This window comes from Dicentrarchus labrax, unplaced genomic scaffold (genome assembly GCF_905237075.1).
Source record: "Dicentrarchus labrax unplaced genomic scaffold, dlabrax2021, whole genome shotgun sequence".
In the NCBI taxonomy this organism is placed as follows: domain Eukaryota; kingdom Metazoa; phylum Chordata; class Actinopteri; family Moronidae; genus Dicentrarchus; species Dicentrarchus labrax.
Genome location: NW_026136724.1, coordinates 7,106,133 through 7,127,075, shown reverse-complemented (window position 1 = coordinate 7,127,075; position 20,943 = coordinate 7,106,133). Strand labels below are relative to the sequence as shown.

Below are 20,943 nucleotides of genomic sequence, written 5' to 3'. Positions count from 1 at the left end.
GAGGCTGAATTGTTGGAAATTAGCTCAAAGCTCAGTATCTGAGAGCTGGCAGTACAATGAGATATTCGTTGTTTGAGTGGCGTTCTGGTCTCCAGTTGAAAAGAAAGCGTTATCAAAGCCTAGTGGCGCTTTCTTTAGCCATTCAGTTCGTCCACCCTGCTGAACATTTCAGCAGATGCTCACCAGTTTCCAACTCCAGCACGTCTGTCATCCGATGTGGAGTTAAGACATCAGAGAAGGAAACACAAACATGGCCCTGACCCATGATCCCGCTCACAATGGGACTCCCCCTGCAATAAAATCTGATGGACGGTCGGTAACTTCCTACTGAGGCGGGCCAAATGCAACCACAGCGCTTGCTGCTCAGACGCAGGGTCCCCTGTTGTACTCTACTGTACATATTTGGTGTGTGCGCGGTCAGGAAACCCCACAAAATGACTATGTTGTATTACGGCAAGAGACACCAGGACTAACCATAAACATGGGCATATGACTGCATGGAAATAGCTTTGAGGAATTCCTTAAGGTTGAGGGAATGCCTAAACTGGGTCTGATGCTGAGCACGGTAAAAACTAAATGGTTGTTAGCTTTAGCCATATAATGCTTTTATCCTGCATTCACAAACTAGGTCGTCATAGGAATAACCATTGTCATTTATAAAAGAAATCCAGTAATTAAAGGTCCAGTGTGTAACATTTAGGTGGATCAATTGGCAGAAATGGAATATAATAATTCGTCAACTATGTTTTCAATAGTGTGTAATCACGTAGTATTTTTAAGACTATAAGACTAGTGTGAAGAATTGAAGACATTTAGAGTTGAGACTGAAGATCGCAACCAACTGAAACCCTTTGACTCAACCATGGCTGTGAAGGCCCTCTCTAGAGCCAGAATTTGGTTAGTCCATTCTGGGCTACTGCAGAAGCATGTAGTGGGCTTTCTATGTAGATAAAAACAGCAGATACACCATAGGAAGCAGACATTTACATTATTGGTCACAATGTGACTGTGATCACTGGGAATGCAGGTTAGGGAGTGATGGGCTCTTAGGAAGACTGAGACTGAGCTGAGCTAAACTTTCTCAGATAACCACTTAAACTGTTTTGAGAAAGGAGTACAAACTGAGAAGAGTGTTTACCCATCCTGCTCCTCTATAAACCAGTTTGTTATTCCTTCCTAGTATCGTTATGTGTCCTATTAATTTGCCTTAAGTAGAGACAGTAAATCACACCAGTGTTTCTTCTGCTCAGAAATGTAAAAAGCCAGTGTTTCCCAGAAACCTGAGCGGCTGAGGGAAGGTGTGTGTGGGAGGAGGGGAGGAGGAGGAGGAGGAGGAGGAGGAGAGAGAAAGTTAATTTAGGGAAGATTGTCGAGGGAGTACCAGTGAGTCACAAGCAGGTCAGAGGTCAAGGGTGTCAACAGGGTCCACAGGGTGCTGACGTCACAATGGGAAGGTGGAGGGACTCAGGCAGGGTTAAATTTAGAAATTACATCACACTGTCAGGACACCCCTGTCAGTTTTTTCCTGGTTTCAAAGCATATGTAGAGTTCCAAAGCAACTGACAGCTATGTTATCTACTCATGATGTTTCTGTCATCTGGCAGGAAGCGCAGGCAATTAATGAGTTACTGCTACTGACTCATCTGACCTTTGCTTAAAGAAGAGCTATTATTTTAAGAACAGTATCATTTCAGTGTCTCTGAGGGAAGTGGAAAATGCCACAGAAATGACTGTATATCATTAAACCTTTCAACAAAAACCCAAAGAGCCCTGCAACATTATCACTTCATTCCAGCAATGTTTGTGTATTATGCCATATTCTATTCAAGCTCCTCAAACTACATTTCTCTTTTCTTCTAGCATAGATGGTAAAGAGACATGGGCCTCTACTACTATTAGATTCAATTTAAATTAATATTTTTTTAGATCAAAAATGGGTCAAATGACTGTGTTTAAAGTGAAAGTTGTCACTCATCTACAGAGAATTATCACCCAGCATTGTAAAGTCCCCTCAGTTCTATAGAGCATTTTACCGACTTTTAGCTTACAGCATTGTTTTGGTTTTACAAAACAATGCGCGTGTTAATAGTGCATTTTTACTGCTCTGGTTCAGTCTTACCCTTCTACTGGGACAGAGGTAGCAATTAGCAGGTGAACATAACAGAGTATTTAGCTGCTAAAGAGCCAGATATATTTCCTCAGGAGTGGGTGGAGAGCTGAGAGGAGAGTGAATATTGGACTCATTCATTATGTGGCCAGAAACACGATTCCAAATGAATGCCAATGTTGCTCTATGTTTACGGGATGTATAAAGAGGCAACAGTCAGTGTATGTTAGCCCTAATAACTTTATGAGGTGATAAGTGAAAAACAGTGGTACTGTGTTTACAGCTCGTAACACTCCAAGAGGCCAATTAATGTGTGTTTAACATCGGTGGTTGGATCAGTGTCCCCTTCAAATGAAGCAATGCCCACTTGTGATCCTTTATCACAGGTTATGGCCTTAGCATAGATGCAATTTTTCCTTCTCAGAAGGTTTCGTTTCAATGTTTTAAGGTCCTTGTCCTTGAATTTTACAAGAGTTTTACAAAAGAAAACTTGGTGAAAAAAGTCAGAAAAAATTAATTATGTGGAGCAAAAATATTCTGTATATTTTTTCTTGGTTTTTATCCTTGGAATTATTTTGTGGCCCTTAGATTTATCTTGGGACCCTTGGACCAATCTCGAACCCCAGGTTGGGAGCCACTGTTTTGGATCATTAAACATTTTTTGCTGAATTAATGTTGAGACATGACATCACTTGTCTGCATTTGCTTAGCTCTCCACAAGAAGAATATAAAATACACCACTTGATGGAGAGATACAACACACTTTAAGCAATATTTGTTTTGAGCTATGATAAACTGTTGTTGGGTGTTTTCCCTTTAAAAGCTCTTCTTTAAGATGGCTCACTGTTTCTGTGGGTAGTGATGAACCTTCTCCTGGCTGAGACCAGAGGGTGTGGGCTTGTTGACCATAGTTTACCATGATTTGCTGGACAAACCACAGCAGGAGGTAAGTCATCCCACATTTATTTTTATGGCTGGAATCCCCCATTAACCAGACACTAGACTCTACACAAACATTTATGCACAGCATGGGAAAACAGTCGCATTACGCAGTTATTTTTCTGGCTGTTAATATATGCACAATGGTGTTTAGATAGCTTACAACAACAGTGTTCTTGTTAAGCTTGCAGAGGGGATCTCTCCACTTTATTTTATCACAAACACCCTGTTCCTTTTCCCCCCTGGAATCGTTTCATTTCATTTAGAAGTATCACTGTTAAACTTTTGAAACTGATCCCCAAAAGTCAGTTTTTATCTCTGTTTGGCGCAATAGTGGTTCCCAAACTGAGGGTGGAGAAGGGGTCACACGATGAACTATTTATTAATTAATAATATTTTTATTGTGGAAAGAAACAAGAAAAAAATTATGGTAGTTTTTTTGTACTTTAAAAATCTTTGCTTTTTCCTCACTATATAGTTTCATATACTGTATATAGGTTAGGCCTCAGGTGGCAAATTTGTATATGCAAAACATTCTAAAAGGGAAAGAAATATTACTTCATTTAATTGTTCACAATTCATAGTCATTCAACCTGTAATGGGGTTTGGTTTAAATGTCCTGTTAGTAACATTCAGGAGGATCTATTGGCAGAAATGGAATATAATGTTCAGAACTATGTTTTCATTGGTGTATAATCACCTGGAAATTAGAATCATGCTTTCGTCGTTACCTTAAAATGAGACGTTTTTATACCGCAGGTCTCTTTCCATGGAGTCTGCCAGGTTGAACCACCAGGTTTCTACAGTAGTCCAGGGACAAACCAAACACTGGCTCTAGAGAGGGGCTTTCACTTTTTTTGTGTTTTTCAAAACCACAGTTTGCCCTTTGCACTTGGAAACAGAGGGTGAAGCAAGGGAGTTGCAATCTGCTGCTACACCTTTAGATGCCACTAAATCCTACATGCTGGTCCTTTTGAGGGGTCATAAGACAAAAAAGTTATTGCTCTAGGCTTTAATAAATGTTTTTGACCCCTAATACCCCAATTTAGGAATTACAGCGGTTCACTATTTGAAGTTAGTGACAAAAAAAATAAATCCCACTATCTCTACCATACTAATTTCTGCTAAATCTGCTTGTTACCAAATGGATATTTTGCAAATTAAAAGAATAAAGAGAGAATAAAGAGATTAAAAAAAAGATATGAATAAAATTATTATAAAATGTGAATTTCTTTAATCCAATCTTGTATAATTGAAATTCCACACCCTTTTCTTGTTTAATACAGTCTGTTTAGACTACTGGGGACAGTGGTATTTCTCTAATTGATTGCACCACAGCAACATGATACATTTAAATGACCATAACGTTGTGGTTCTTGGCCTGTTTCTTTTTAGATTTCGCGCAAGTGGTCCTTGTATTATCCACAAACCATGGCTGCCATCAGCTAATCAGCATGATTTTGTGTATTTTGATGCAAAACCAGATGGGGATTATACATTCCTGAACATTTTCTGTTATTAAAATATATTTAGAGGATTGTATAGCCTGATTGCTTTCAAGTTATGTATAATAATTAAGTGATTGCTTTCATATTGCTGCAGTGTATTAGAGAGTACCACCCATTCCTGCTGCTTGCACAGCTGGCATAAATACAGACTAGGTTTGCCACATCCATCTGTTCTAAAACATCTTCCTCCTTGATGTTTCAACTCTCTCCTCCCTATATACCATGTCTTAATTGGAAACAGTAGCTGTGCTGACATTTGGGCTGAGCCCTGGTATGCACTCTGCAGAAGCCCGCCTTTCCTTCCTCCGCTGTCAAAAAAGTTGCTGATGCCTCATGTGTTCTTTCACTCACTGCACCTTATCGGCAGCGGAGCAAGAAACATTTATTAATAGTTACTGCCATGCCTTGTGGAGTTTTGATAAGCCAGAGTACAGCTTCTGTGTTTGCATCTGTTGCACTTTCTGGCCTAATTTGCTATGACCCCCATTAACAAAATGAACTCCTATTACTATTCTTTGTCTTCAATTTGGGGTTTGTAAGTTTTTTCAAGCGAAGGTTCCCATAATGCTTTGGGAGATGTAAACCAAGGTTATTATAGTTAAACAATTATAGTTAGTTTTTAGTTTAGTTCAGTCTCTGTGTGTAAAAACATGTTAGTTAACTGAAGTAAAATAAAAACTAGACTTTAGAACTTAACTTAAATTAAATCTTGCCCCTGACAAATACCCCCAATAATTTAATTTAAAAAAGCTAAAAACAACTATACAATAAAACTGAAAAGAGCAAACCTACTCTGGAAACCAAATAGAAACTAGTGACAAATGTAAACTATAATAACTCCGATGTAAACAAGAAATGTTGCCATACTTAGCTTGGGATACAACCTGAACCTGACTATTTTATTTGCATTTTGTCAAACTGGCATCCTTAAAAGTATGCTGAATTAGTTGTTAGCAGTTCCTATTCGCAGTGTAGTGAAGAAAATTTAAAAACAGATGATTCTCAGGCAAGTTCTAGTTATACTCTGGAGGAGTGTGTTTTTCTATGATTTCTAAGTGTATTTATGAACATTGACTTGCCGTGGAATTAGTGATAATGATGTCTTAAATCGCATTTAGATTTGATTGAGCTGAATTTTAGTTATTAAGCAAATTGTGACAATTGCGCACCAGCGGTTTTAAAGTACCTTAGTACATCCATGCTTTCAACTCATATGGTGTCTTTGCCTCATGTGACATATTTCCCTCTGCACCCCAACCCAACCCCACCCTCGCCCAATACCCCTCCTTTAAGCTCTCTCCCACTGGGAAAATCTAGCTTGCAGTTTAAAAACCTCTGTTCTAAACAAATGTTAAATCATTTAGGTATCACTGGCTGTGGTTTTGGCATTTTAAATGTATAGGCTCTGCAGAGAATGAATGGTTTTATTTATAGATTACATGGTTTACAGGTGAAGTTAATTGAATGGATTCACTGTTGAGACATTTGAACAGTTTAACTTCCCACTCTGCCTGTTGCTGCTTTTGAAAATAACTTGATACTAACTTTGTGGGATTTAATTTATGCTTTGGCGAGCTGTAATTTTCTTGACAATGTTGCATGAAACTGTGGCAAACCGCTGACTAAAGCCCAGTGTAACGGTAGCTAAAGCAACACTCCAATCCGCTCCATCAAATGCAGACTCCAACATCTGCTTCATATCCTGAATGTTACAATGAAGCTGCATATTTAGAGCATCCAGCTTCCTTCATTTAATGCATTTCCTGTGGAAACAGGATATTGGGGCGGGACATGGCGCAGGAAGAAATTATTCAAGGAAAGACTGCATAGACATTTTCTTAGAAACCTGGTGGTGTCTTAGAAGCGACTGAATGGTTGTACGGCAGCTGAGTGGCTTAAATGCAAGAACTGCTGGCAATGTGTGACCCTGACCGCTGACCTGTCAGTGTGTGAATATGTGTGTTGGCGAAAAGGACTACATTTGAGCTTGTGAGTCATTTTTCTGCCTGTTTGCGTACATTTTTATTTGTCACATTGCTCACAGATGCAGGTTTGGATCTGGGATTGTTTTCGCCAGCATCACTAAGCTAGAGGGGTTGAGTGAATGATTCCATTCAGTCCTTGGATCATGGGACAAGGAATCCAAAACTGCACACAGTCACCTCATTTCTGCTCAGCCTTTTCCGAGACCTGATACTGCACGAGCCCCTGGAAAATGGGAAAGAAACATCACTTTTCCTTTTAGACTGAGAGGAATGTGGCACAGAGTTGATGGCTTTTGCAGGATTGGCTCGCCCGAGGCCCGTCTGTCCTTTTTCTTCTGAAGCAGGAATGTAGGTTAGTGAATTGATTAGTGCTAATAAGCCCTGTCCAGGTCCCTATTACAGTGAGACCGCAGAGAAGCTGGACTGAAATAGCTCTCCTTTAGTACAGTCTGGACATGTACTTAACACTGACTTTCAAACAAATCTGTGTTTATTTAAAATGAATGGCCGGGACTCAAGTAGTGGCTGTGTTCTGTTATTAAATGATATTGGTTAACCATCTGTAATATTAACCACCTGTGAGATCACTGAGATATTACAAGCAACTCTCTCATAAGAGCAGTTTTTGTCGGAATATTTATGAAGACAGCATAAAGGAGGATTTACACATAGATGTGACATTTAGGAATTACGGTGTAGCACAGGAGCCTACACATGTGGCCGCTTTAAACTACAGCGTAGCTCAGGGGTGCCCAAACTTTTTCCCTTAGAGGGCCAAAGTATTGTATTGTACTATTAAGATGCATAATGGTACTAGGATCCCAAGAATTTCACTTTTCACCTACTTCTTGTGTCACTCTGCCCACCCATCGTTGTTCTGTGGCTCAAAGTAAATAACAGAATGTAAATGTAGTTGCTGTAGGGAATATAATGAAAGTGATTGGGGGCGGCAGTGGCTCAGAAGGTAGTCCATTCCCCGGCTCCACATGACAAAGTGTCCTTGGGCAAGACACTGAAAAACGGCTCATTCCAACATAATGAAAACACGATTCCTATTTTCAGACAGCTAGACACCAATGAAAACATACCTATGAATATTATAATCCAATTCTGCCAATAGAGCCTCCTAAATGTTACACACTGGACCTCAAAAGTATTGGACAAAGTAAAATGTTTGGTCTGGTGGTGTTGCTGGATGAAAAGTCAAAGGATCACCAAAATGGTTATAATTCATCCTGAGGGGGGGTATGAATGTCTGGCAATCAGTCCAATAGATGTTGAGATATGTCACTCAAAATATCGACCTTATGGTGGTGTTAGAGAAAAAGTCAAAGGATCATCAAAGTCAGTGAGATTTAACCTCTGAGGACTTTAAATGTCGTGGCAATCCATATAAAAGTTGTTGACATATTTCAATCTGTACCAAAGTGGTGGACCAACCTACTGACCGACATTGCCATCCACGCTGCTAGCCTGGCTAAAAAATTATAATGCCTAAATTATATGCACATGAAAGACAAGAGCCAAGCAACCCCTTTCTGGGCACGGCATCAAACACTGACCTAATATTTAATATTTATGCAGTACATTAAGGTTTTTGGCAGTACGTTCTGCTAGTTGTTGACTTTGGTTTTGGTTTAATAAGTAGGTCTGCCAGCAGTTTTTAATTCTCTGTACTTGAATGAGAGAGACAGTCATGGCAACTTCCACAAAACAATCAACAAGATTCTTGGTCTTAATGGTAGTGACACCATCTACTAAACATACTATACAGGTTGTTTATTTAATCTAAATTATTCATTCCAGGAAAGCAAACTTTTTTATTAGTGTTAAGAGCATGAACGTCTTAGAGCCCTATTTAAATGATCTACTCCACTTTTGCTAGTTAAACGGTGCATAATCTGGGTGGAAAGTGGTTGTATTTAGTCTCTTAATTAATCATAGGTGTGTTTTGGCCATAACATGAATTAGACCAATCAAAGCAAATGGGAGTGTCATCTCCCATTCCCTTTAAAAGCCAGGTGCACCTGCTCCTGCTGAGGAAACGGAGCTGCTCGTACACTTATCTCGCCATGCTGTAACAGACATCTGTGATCTCCTGTCAGATAATTCGGAGACTAATGCCATCTGTCCCTATGCACCCGTACCTCCAATATAAGTCAGGTCGGTCACTTGCAAAGAAATGCAGCACAGCAGTTACTTTGACAGCAATGGGGAGTGCATAGGGACAGCTGGCATTCATTTCCAAATGATCTGCCAGGAGATTACAGATGTCTGTTGCAGCCCGGCGGGATAAGCAAACTTTAACTTTAAACTTGACTTCAAACCATGGCGTTGTTGGTCAATGGTGCAATCACATTCTGCTGCCACAGGATAGCATTGCTTAGCACACCTTAAAAACCTCACTTTAAAACCAACACACCCATGGCTGCACAGATGGACGCAGGTACATTTGCTACTTAGACAATGTAGGTGCTGGGTGTGAAAATGATCTGCATCGGCCAGAAACTAGTGATGACACCCAAGCTACGCTATGAGCCCGGCTGTCCACTGCGCTGTGCACCAGGCGTAAGATAGGGCCCTTTAAGTTTTAATGACCTGCTATAGATTTGACCCCTATTGTATTGTATTTATGGTATGGCTTTTGTGTGGCTTCAGTAAAGTTGCAGTTGCTTTCTAATGTATATAAGTAAAGCGTGATTCTGTACAAGTTGTGATGACAAAGCAGGTGGCTTGACCCCTGGAAGACACCACCAACTATCTCTGTCACTTCTCCATCAGCACATCAGTGTTGGCGGGGAGCGTCCACCCTGGAAACTTCTGTCCTCAGGAATAAGTTGTGTTCCCAGACAGCTGTCTCCCTCATGGAAATACATTAGAACAGACCCTAATGGAAGCCAGATGAGCTTAAATTCCACAACAATAATTACTATGCCTCATTATTCGGCCTTTACTGTATACACTTTAACACAATGGACATCTACTGCTTGTTGCGGTTTTGGGTGGATGTTAGCCCAGGGGGGTTTCCATGACCACTTGTAACTGTGTACAAGTGGGCGCGTATCCAGGAACTACTGTATGTGTCATGCTTATGTCACTTATAGTTTGGGAACATGTGTAAAATCTGTTACAAGGTTTCTGACGTATATAGCCTGCTGGTGTTCCCTTGAAACCTCCTTTCACTTGAGTAAACACTTGAGTTTACTGTATATACAATTCAGGATCAACACCTCTACATTTGTAATCTTTTATTTGGAAAAATACTAAAAAAACACAATAAGACAATATCAATTATTCATACCAGATAAAGAACTCATGCTGACATGAGCAGTAAAAGATAGACGCTAGAAGACTGGAAAAACAGCTAGCCTGGTTCTGTCTAAGGTACAAAAAAATCCACCAAGAAATAATCAAGCACATTACATACTGTAAAAAATATAACTAGTTTTTACACTTGTTACACTGAGAACACAAATATGTGACATGTTAATTAGTGAGCTTTATGGGTGCTAGACATTTCTACATTTTATACCTTTGGACACAGCCAGTTGTTTCTTCTTGCTTCCAGTCTTTATGCTAAGCTAAGCTAAGGAGTTCTGGCCGTAGCCTTATATTTAACGTACAGACACACAAGAGTGGTAGTGATCTTCTTAACTCTCAGCCAAAGCAAATATACACAAAATGTTGAGCTATACAAGTAGTTTAGTACATAGTATAAGCATAAAGATGCTGTGAACCATTTGATAACATAAAGCATGTATGTTTATTGCTTAGCCTCACGAAGCGACTTGAAGAGACAAAGGAATATTGCTTAATTATTGAAATATTTTCTTTATTTAAAAAAGTAAAATTACTCCAATCACAGCTTTCTGATGACAACAACTGGTGCTTTTTACCGTGATACGATTACCATCCTTTGAGTCTCCAGTTTCATTGTTCTATATATGTTCAGACAGTTAAAATGCTACACCTCCACTGGTTAATGTGTTGGAATAGCTCATCTGCGCTTCATACTGAGTTGTTGTACCCATCATCACAGTATAAAGTAAGGATTTTTGTTGTAATAAATATTTAATTCCAATGCACCTATCCAATTTACATTGGTTCAAAGTGAAAGGTTACACTCCTGCCTTCATTTGAAACGACTCAAACGTTAACAAGCAACACTTTCAAAGAGAACTGAATCCATTGGTGTCAGGTGTATGAATTCAGTCAGTAACTTAGCTGGGACTAGCACGATAAACATTATTGGTCTCTTGAGGCTCACTTAATCTGCAGGCAGGGTTTGATGTGGGCAGGCTGTCTTTGGTCCCACTGTGGTCGGGCTCTTGAAAAGGATTCTGGGTCGGGGTCCCCTGCTCTCATCGTCTGCCCAAACCATCGTGCCTCATGTCTTCTCCTTGATGTGGCAGGTTTGAGTGGCCGTAATAAAAATGAAGAGATCATAAATGCAGGATGGATGCACCATGTGTTTTGTTGGATAACGCATGTGCCCTCATAGAATGATTCAACTCCTTCTGCTCAGCAACTGAAGCACTGTGCTGCTCTCTACACACTTTTTATTGGATAAGGTGTGTGTGTGTGTGTGTGACCCATTTTTGAGAGGAGAAGAGTGGAGCTTTACAGTATTTTACTTTACCATATGAATAACATTTGAAATAAAACTGTACTCTTCTTTGGAAATACACATGCAGGTTTCATGGTTCTCCCTCCCTTTTTGTGACAGTGTGACTATATTTAAGTCACAGACAGGCTGTAGTAATTGAATGTAGTGCAGAAGAAGTTGCAATACTGGTTGCCTACGGCAGTTGAAAGTCACAGTTCTTTTAAAGGGTAATTAAACTCCCAAACCACGTTTTTCAGACTGCTGTATATGGGTATTTAGCAATGGTTCAGGTTCAAATCTCGACATGTAGTGCAAAATATGTAGTGCAAAAATGTTATATTATAAATATGCATGGCGACTGCCCTCTACTTGTTGCAACCCAGCTATTCCAATTAAATGTCTTTATTGGTTGAGCTTCAAGGCAGGTGTATGGTGGCAGCTTTTGTCACCAATCAAACCCCCTTCCCACCTGCTCCTATAACACCAACGTCTCAACTCTGCAGACTGTGGCCTGCTATATGTAGCCGTAGCCTGACACTGCCCCCGCAGAGACTGGAGAGTTAGCCTCTCTGAGACTCTAGCTTCGTTAATGTTACAACACAGCAATATTCACAGCTGTAAACGTGCTTCTAGTGACTGTCAAAGTTCCAATGCACTCTCTATGTTTGCAGCGCCTACATGTAGCTGCTCATAGCTTGGTTAGCTCTGACTACTGGCAGCTGTATTCCTGTTAAACTGAACGTTAGTCCGTCGGTCTTCAGTCATTGTAACCTCCAACATTACATACTCCATAGCCACAAGACCGTGCTCCTATATGATTCTCTCCGTGTCATTTAAAAAAAAGTTCTGCTGTTTTTAGAAACAATGGATCAAATGATTATGTGTAATTTAAGAGGGGTCACTGATGAACCCACAGAGAATCATCATCCAATTCCGAGTCTTTCAGTTCTTTGTTTTGTTTTTTGACTCATAACTTTACCGTTACACGTTTCCAGACTCAGCAGAACTGCTCTAATAAATCCAGTGTTCTACCTGCCCAGCACCAAAAAACTGAGTTAATTTAGCGACTAGCTGGGGAACATAGTGGAGCACAGCTAAAGAGCCAGATATTGTCCTCAGTTGTTGGTAAAGGCCAAAACAGAGCTAAAAGGAGACTGTATATTGAATGAACATTCATGTGACCAAAACACGCAAATGATTCTCTGTGTCTGCTGGTGTTAATAGGCAACTGTTTGCTAACATGTTTGTCATAAAAACTGTGATAATATCCAAAGCTGGTGTCATAGGTTGTCTGATGGCCCCAAGTGGCCAAAAAAATCAGTTAATGCTGCTTTAAAACCATAGTTATCTTAATCTTATCTGATGTTGTTGGGATTAGAGCCGATTATAGAATTTAAAGCCACTTAAAAGAAAATCCCCAAACTGAATGTTCCCACAATGCTTTGTTTTGGCAGTTAATCAGCTCTATAGCTGCGTTAGAATTTTGGTTTAATCTTAAATCTATTTCCAAATCCATTGTCAAATCAAGATGTGATTTCATCCATCTTATATTTGTGGAGATTTGCATTAGAGATAGCTGTGGTTTGACCTGGGAAACAGTAGTTGACAGAACAATCCACAAGGTCCATTTAGTAGCTGTTCTGGAGCTTTTGAGCATATCACATTCTTCCATAGCGGGTGGACTTTGTCAAGTTGTCATAGAATTGTAAATGCTCAAATTTTAAGGTGTGACTAAAAGCTTCACAACAGCTGCTAAATGTTGCATTTTGTCAGCTAGGAGGATATTTTTAGTTGTTTTAATATGAGTCACGGCTGAAAAAAATGCACCTTGTCTGGACCTACAAATATGTGAACATCAGATACAGTGCCTCAATTATGCTCCTGGTGCGTTTTAAACGTGCCCAGTGGTATCTGGAAACTTCCAGTCCACTAAGAATGAAAGTTTTTGGGATTGGAATGTCACATGGAGGTGTTTTGAAGTTAGGGAAGTTGATTCACTTCTGACGCTGACCTGAGCGACGATCCTATGTGACTCACTTACAACAGGCTTTGCATACAACCAGCGGGAGAAGATGCGTGTGGGGGTGGATGGGCTTCCCCGAAGTATTTCCATCATGTGCCAGGCCTGGTCGTCTGGCGTGTGTTACGAAAGAAAACCTAGACTGGTGAAATCACCCACCATATAATTAACTTTTTTAGCATGTGACTTATTAACTTCTTTAACACACTAAATGCCTTTTACAGATTTCTTCTGGGAACAAAAGGCCAAGTGGCACGTATGCAGCTGGGATGAAACAGAAAGCTGCATTTTTAAACCAAAATTTCCACATCTGAGAGCTCATAGGAGCTAATGGCCACCAAGGCTTTTTTAAGGACGGAAACTTGCTTTGTTGAACAGTCTCATAAAGAATATCAATCACTGTAAAATAAAGATTCTTCTCATAAAGGAGCCCCTGTTATGTCTGAGGGAAATGTTGCAGTGATATACAATGTTTTCTGACTCTGTTCTGAAGCTGCAACAGAGAACAGCGAAAGAAAAGTTATTCAAATTGCAGATTCCAAATAAAGGTTACTGAATGTTTTACAAAGAACACAGAAATACTTATTTATTTAAAAATATATAAAAGAGTCAAACAGGTCAAAATAGCAATTTGATTAATATAATTCATAAAGTTCATATTTCTGAATGATGAATTTAGCTGTCACTTTAAAACAGCAACATGCAGAGTCTGGAACAGCCACAATGTACCTGCAGACCATCTGGCTCATATGCTGTCAAAATGTGAGGGATTACCTTATGGCTTACATACCACTGTAAATGTTTTTGAACTGTGGCAGTCATGTTTATGTTGTCCCTTTGTAATATTGTAATATTAGTGACAGTGCATTTCTTGTGGTCTGCGAGTCCATCTGAAAACAACAGTGAGCGCACGTCTCACGAGGCAGAGGATGTGGTTGTCTCTACCCAACATGTTCAGCGTCTGCCGTCATTGCCATGCTGATGGGAATGACTGGAAGGAACATGTCCAGACAGAGTGGGTGGCTACAGCCCCTTCCACCCAAAGCACTTCTCTCCAGCAGACAAACAGACACCCACACTGTGCGCCTGCTTTGCTCTTCTCAGACACTTGCTAAACCTCAGGCATCTTATCGTTCGTCATGTGACGTACATACATAACTGCTGTACTGACTGGCCTCATACTGTAACTAAACACTAAAATATGTATTATGATCATCATTTTGTTGTAGGCCAACTTAATTCCAGCTAGTTGTAATAGTGGTAAAAACTGGTAGAGTTAAAAATGATGATATCTTAGACTCTGCAGCTTCAATTTTGACAATTTTCTTTTACATCTGTCTGTTGCAAGTCCACAAACTTTATGTTCCTTTAATATTAAGTGGCAGACCCTGACTGTTCAGACTGAAGACTGTGACCGTGAAGAAATCAGCAGGCACTTAGTATCTTCCCTTGTGACGCTCTGCCAGGCTTGTGCAGCCTCCGGGGACTTTTTGACTAGATTCTGGTCTTCAGTAGTGACAACCATGATCACTTTGATAGAGGCTGGATAACTGACTGTCCACCGGTGGAGGATATCTCACGACTTGTTGACCCATTTTTGCCCAAAACCCCTTGACAAAAATGGGCTAGTGCGCCCACTTTAGCCCCTGTTTCTCAGACTCTGTAAATCTGGACACCCTTAAAACTGAAAGTCTGCACTTTAAAGTTGTAATCCTGTCAATTTCAGAGCTTTAGAGTACGTGTAAAGACAATTTGAATCCTATGTGATAATGGTGGATCCTATGTGATAATGGTGGACACTAACAATGAAAACTACATTAGAGATAATCTACAGAATACATAAGTGGCTATTGCTGGTAAAAAACTGACCATAAATGTGCTATGTTTGTCCAGTTGGCATTTACCACATTTGCTACTAAATGCTTCATACATACAGTACATCACTTGAAGTGGATTACAAAGTGGACTACAGTCTCACCTACCTTCTGTATTCTGGCACTTGTGAAGTGATAATGGAGCAATTAGAGTACACTTTATCTTGGCAGCGTGTCGGGCAGGCCTATACTGTCAGAACCTGTCAACAGAAGCACTCATGCCCTTAAGCAGCTTGATGTCTGTTCAAGGCTCTGCGCAAAACAAGCTGACAGCACCATTAAGGATGTGCAGTCCTGTCAACTGTCGGGGAGGGTGTGGATAAAGTGATAGCAGCTGTTTAGGCGTTTTCTTCCTCCTCGCAGTTTGAGTTTATATCTCTAGTATGACTTAGCCAAGTGCTTCTTGTCAGGAAATATTCTGTTACTATGTTTATTTAAATCTTACATCTAAGTACATGTCTTTGTGAAAATGGAACATGAAAGCATTTTGAATTCCTAAAACATCGGGGGACCCATCTGTCTTAAAGTATAGCTGAAAACCCACACTGAAGGAGTGGGAGACAATTATTTTAGTGCAATGCTCCATGCAAATATTGTGTGGTTATGTATAGTAGTATGATAATGTATGTGTATGGGGAGTATTTGTATTTAAACATCAATAAATTATCACAAAGTACTGTTTATTTTTCATCATAATTGCTGTTAATCAGACTGAAGAGCCCCTTACATAAACTGGCATTGCTGCATAAGAGCAAATTACACACAAGAGTGGGGAAAGTGTTTTTGAAACTGGAAAAGTCCCTCTTAGATTATATCCCATTAACAATCATATCAGTGGATTTATCAAGGGGCGTTTAAACCACAGGGAGGTTTGAAGTAATCTGTTGATGTTTCACCCACTTCAATTCTACAAACTATGAGAAATAGCATGTTTGCGGTATGTCTGGTTTGTCCAAACCCATCCCAATGAGCTGTGGTCTTCCACCCAGCTTCCCAGAACCTCGCTCTTTTGTGTAATAAACCAACATTCTTCCGACTCCACCTCGTGTGTCCTAAACTGGGCAGCTTTAAGTTAAGCGGGATGGCATGAGAGCCAATGCATTTCTTTACAAGGCCACGGTTCTGGACACTTCATGTACATATCCAAATCAGTTGCAAAGGAAAGTTATGGTTGTCTCTCAATGTGGTGTTTACCACATGTCTGTCTTACTGTATATTTAGAACACCGAGTACAGTTCTGAATGTCCCTACTTAGTGTGACATGCTTTTTCAAACAGTTGACTCCCAACAACCCTGAAGTTAAAGCAGGCCTAAAGGTACAGTTTGTAACATTTAGATAGGGCCTTTTGCCCCAAGTTTCTCCTACACGCTTGGAAGGCGGGTGGGATTAAAGGCCCAGTGTGTAACATTTTGGAGGATCTATTGGCAGAAATTATATATAATATTCTTAACCATGTTTTCATGGTTTCATCACCTGAAAATATGAATTGTTGTGTTTTTGTTGCCTTAGAATGAACCGGTTATATCTGCAGCCTCAGGTCCACTATGTTGAACCTCCATGTTTCCCGCCCGGAACTGACAAACCAAATACAGGCTGAGGATAGGTCCCTTAAGCTTTTTTTGTGAGTTTTGTGGGCCACCGTAGTTTCTCTCCTACACACTTCACAGCTCGTTCTCATTTCCCAGGTCGTCAAATACAGATGCGAGCAGTGTTCAGACTAGATGCCACTAAATCCTACACACTGAACCTTTCACATTCAACACGTAATCCCTATTTAAAATTTATTTTCTGTCACATTGCCATTTTATTTAAAGCTGCAAAAATGTATGTGTATAAAAAATAAATAACTAATAATCTTTGTATAAAGAGAATTAAAACCAACTCTGCAGTTACCCTCAGGACTACGGAGCGTTTTAGAATCTTTCAGCATTGTTTTGGTTTTATGGCCCCTTAGCATTAATTAGAATTTGGTGTTAATTAATAAAGAGCTAGATATATCCCTAAAAGAAACCAGAAGATAAAAGAAGAGTGAATATTACACTTTTATAATGTGGCCAGACAAAGTACAAATGGATGCTAATTTTGTCTGTATCCACTAGAGGTGTAAATAATTAGCAGTTTGTTAACTTGTTCCCTAACTTATCAACTTAACACAGTGATAACATGTCAGTGGTGTGTTCACAGCTTGCTTTCCATTACCCTCAAGTAGCCAAATAAAATTGGTTGAAGCATGTTTAAAGAACGACCTGTTGGTGCCTTGAGAATTACAGCCCTTTCTATTTTAGCACTTCATGAAACTCACTTTCTACAGGAATGATATTCAGATGCCAAGAAAGCAAATACAAACTAAGCTAATAATCTGATGCTGTCTTGTCTGCAGGTTACAACTCCTACCTACCCTGTGGTGGTCAAGATGGGGCACGCCCACGCTGGCATGGGAAAGGTGAGTTCTTTGAATAACACAGGCAAAAACATTCACACACATGATCTTTTATCTTTGTCACAACCAACTTTTAAAATTAAACCCTAACCCTAACCCTAACCCTTTGAAGCCTAACCCTACTATTAGATCTGACACTAATGTATTGTATTGTAATGTATTACCACCTTTACCGGCTCAGATTTCAGTCACATGCAGATCAAACGTGTGATATTATTGGCCACATCTTTGACTGGTCTGATGTTCAGACACAAAGCAAGAAATCATTCTAGTTTGTACACAATAGTGCGGTCTCACCAGGATCATGATGACCAAATCAGTTATAATCAGGCTGTAAAGTGTGTAGTGTGTTCCTGCTTTACTCTCACTGAGCAGATGTCTGATGTTTATAGTGGCAGAAGAGCACACAGATAGACACACCACTGATAAGGTCTGAGTACAGTCCACTGGTAGTTTCACTCTTGATGTTGTCTTACACAACAGTCTGCTGACAAACAACTTCAGACGATCTTACTCGATTACTGGAAGTAACTGTAGACTGATGTCTATCTTCTTGCATCGAGCAGTGAGGCTCATTTGTTTTTGGAATGGATTACACTTTTGTCATTTATATATTTAAACACATTCATGATGTTATCCTATTATTACAGCAAAAAGACGCTTATTTTCCCAAACATGTATCTCTCTCACATCTCCCGCCAGTTATTTGGATTCATTTGATTGTCTTTTGGACTGGTCTGCCTGGATGGGCTTGGTTTCCTGTTCAGGAGCCAGACATGCTATAGAATTTCCCAAAAGGCTCGAGGGACATTTGGCAGGCCCTTGTAGAGCAGGACCTAGTTTAACACCTCAGACCTCACAGAGCTCTGAGAACGGACAGGAACATGTGGGATTTAGGTCACTGCTGTTTTGTTTGCCTTTGACAGAAACTTGTAATGCTTTGGTAATTGGATCAAAGAAAATTAATTGGAAGTTCTAGCTTGCTAATGCCACATTTACTTTCCCAAACAACAGCTATATAATGTAAAGGTACTATATTAAGTCTAAAATATTAGCTGCTGTATTTCTTTATAGCACAAAACAAAGGGCACTGTTCTTCCAAAGTTACTGTCAGCAAGTTTATTCAGGAATTAAGACACTAGGCCTTAAAGAAAAATTATGTAACTTTTGAAACAACCTATAACTTATAACAAAACACACCCTCACTCAATTTGGTACATTCAGGGGTTCTGCTTCTGCAGTCTTAGAAAGTACACTGAGGACCACTAGTTTATGGTGGCTAATGTTGGCAAACTTCAGACATAAGAGACATTACTTAGTTCGGTAACTTAACTACTTTTCTTAACAACTTTGTTGGTGTTTTTGGAGTGCGCTTATCGCGTCAGATGAACCTGTCAATGGTTTTATCAAAGTAAAAAAAAAAAAAAACACTATCTCATTGGGAGACATGTTTGTTCACTCTCAGTCAGGTCACCTAGTGATGATGTCTTTAAGGCAACTGACTCAAGAAAATCCTGGAAATTTAATTTAGTGTGCCACTATAATGTAATTACCACTTGTGGCCAGGGTGGCCACTGTTTTGCGAAAGTTACATAGTGTCAGTTTAAGGGAATGAAGCTTTTATTTAAAAAAGAATAATAGCCCACGGAAAGGTTAAAAAGGTTATTTCATTTTGTTTGTATTTTCACATCCTAATAACCTGTGTGAATTATATATGGCTAATTATTTGGCCTTTTTCATTTGACAAACATTATGACATCAGTAGCAGAGTGAAGCTTTAATCCCAATTTTCCCATTACGTGTTTTTAAACCAGTAAGGCTCTGTCATTTAATCTGGACACCACCACTATGACGTGACTTTTTCCACCAAGCGCTGTTCTTCATCTCAGTGCCAGTGTTTCACCTTCTTTGGCTTACCTTTTTACTTTCTGTTTGCATCGTTACGGTTTGTTTAGTTTCTCAGAGGAATTGCGTAATTCTCTGGATGGATTTGCGTGCTTCCAGCTCAGAGCTGGACCTGCCACTAGCTATCAGATTCTACCTCTGGAGCCATGATGTGAACTGTGAGTCACTTCCCTTCGTTCAGTTGATTTTGGTGTTTCAACTTCTGCCCGCTTTGTGTAAATGGGCAAGGTTCAGTGCTCTGCCTCAGTGCGTCACTCTGTTAGCAACACTCACAGTATGAACGAAGTTAGCTGAATGCACACATTTATAATGACTTTGTATTACATGCACATACTTTTATGCCATTTATAAAATTATATGTTACCAATTACCTGCCAGCATACTCCAAGGCATGCTCAAGTGAGTGACGTAAAGTAGTATAGTAAAGCAGTCCCTTCTGGAATTGCGAATGCGTGTTGCAGTGTTTTTAGAATTTTCTTTTCAATTAAATTGTGGGAGAAAGTAAAAATTGCAAAAGCAGTTGCGATCTTTAAATTTGTTTATTTATTTTTCTATAATTTATCAAAAATCGAAGGCAACTTGTTCCAGTGAGAATTAAAGCACTAGTTTTTTTATTGGCTTCAACAAGAGGAACAGTTCTTTCAATTCTGTTTATCTGACACTTATATGTACTTTATCAGCTTGAAAATCAAAGATATTTGCTGCTTTCTAAACTCATTTGAGAAACTAATGGATTAAGTTGCAGTAGAACAGCATTTTATGTGGGTTCCAACAAGCATTTTCATTTTATTACCCATCAAAGTAGCAACACTGTTTATTGGACCACATTAACCATCAAAGTTGCCAGCCCTTCTTTTAAACATTTAACTTGCTTTTATTGTTTTGGTGCCATTTTCGCTGTGGCTCAGTTTTGCTTGATTTGTTTTCTCACTGTCGGTTGTCTTGTTCATTTTTTGGTGAGGGTTGCATCATTTTTAAAAGCTCCTTGGGATTTCTTTGTTCCACCCGGACAATTTGAATTTATGTTTCAGTGGTTCTTAGGGTTTGTCTGTGTGAAAGTGCATTAAACTTAAACCCTGATAAACACGGCATTATTTAACTGAATCCCAAGACCTCACAAAGTGTTTAATTTTCTTTTGTGCTTTCCATTCTGTACTCCATATTTATCCCTATTACTGTAGCACTCCAACAGTTTTTACATGAGATATGGCACAACTTAGCTATTACTTATATGTTGATCTACCAGTGAAATAGTACTCACTGTGTTCAAAATGCAGCTTTACTCTACAAAATAAGACCTTAAATCACGCAACTTAGTAGGTATTTACGAAACTTACTGTATATTAGCATCTGAGGCAAAACTAGTGACCCTGTACACCCTTATAAAGGACATGAAGCCTAGTTAAGACAAAAGACAACTGCAATCACATTTCCTTACCATTTTGGAGTGAGTTGATGACCTTTACATTCATTAAATTCACTTAAAACTACACTTAAACTCACCTTCAGAAGAGCAAAACATTGTGAGGAGTTCAAACCCCAGAGGAACAACCAGGGC

At 39.5% G+C, this 20,943-nt stretch overlaps 1 protein-coding gene across 2 annotated transcripts in view; it reads left to right on the top strand.

The window, feature by feature from the left end:
• The window catches only part of LOC127359225 (synapsin-3-like), a 115,769-nt gene that overhangs the window by 77,125 nt on the left and 17,701 nt on the right, over window positions 1-20,943 (top strand). For both annotated transcript variants that reach the window (XM_051393103.1, XM_051393104.1), the window contains exon 7: window positions 17,421-17,483. In XM_051393103.1, the coding sequence (XP_051249063.1) occupies window positions 17,421-17,483 (63 nt within the window). The remainder of the gene's footprint in view (window positions 1-17,420; window positions 17,484-20,943) is intronic.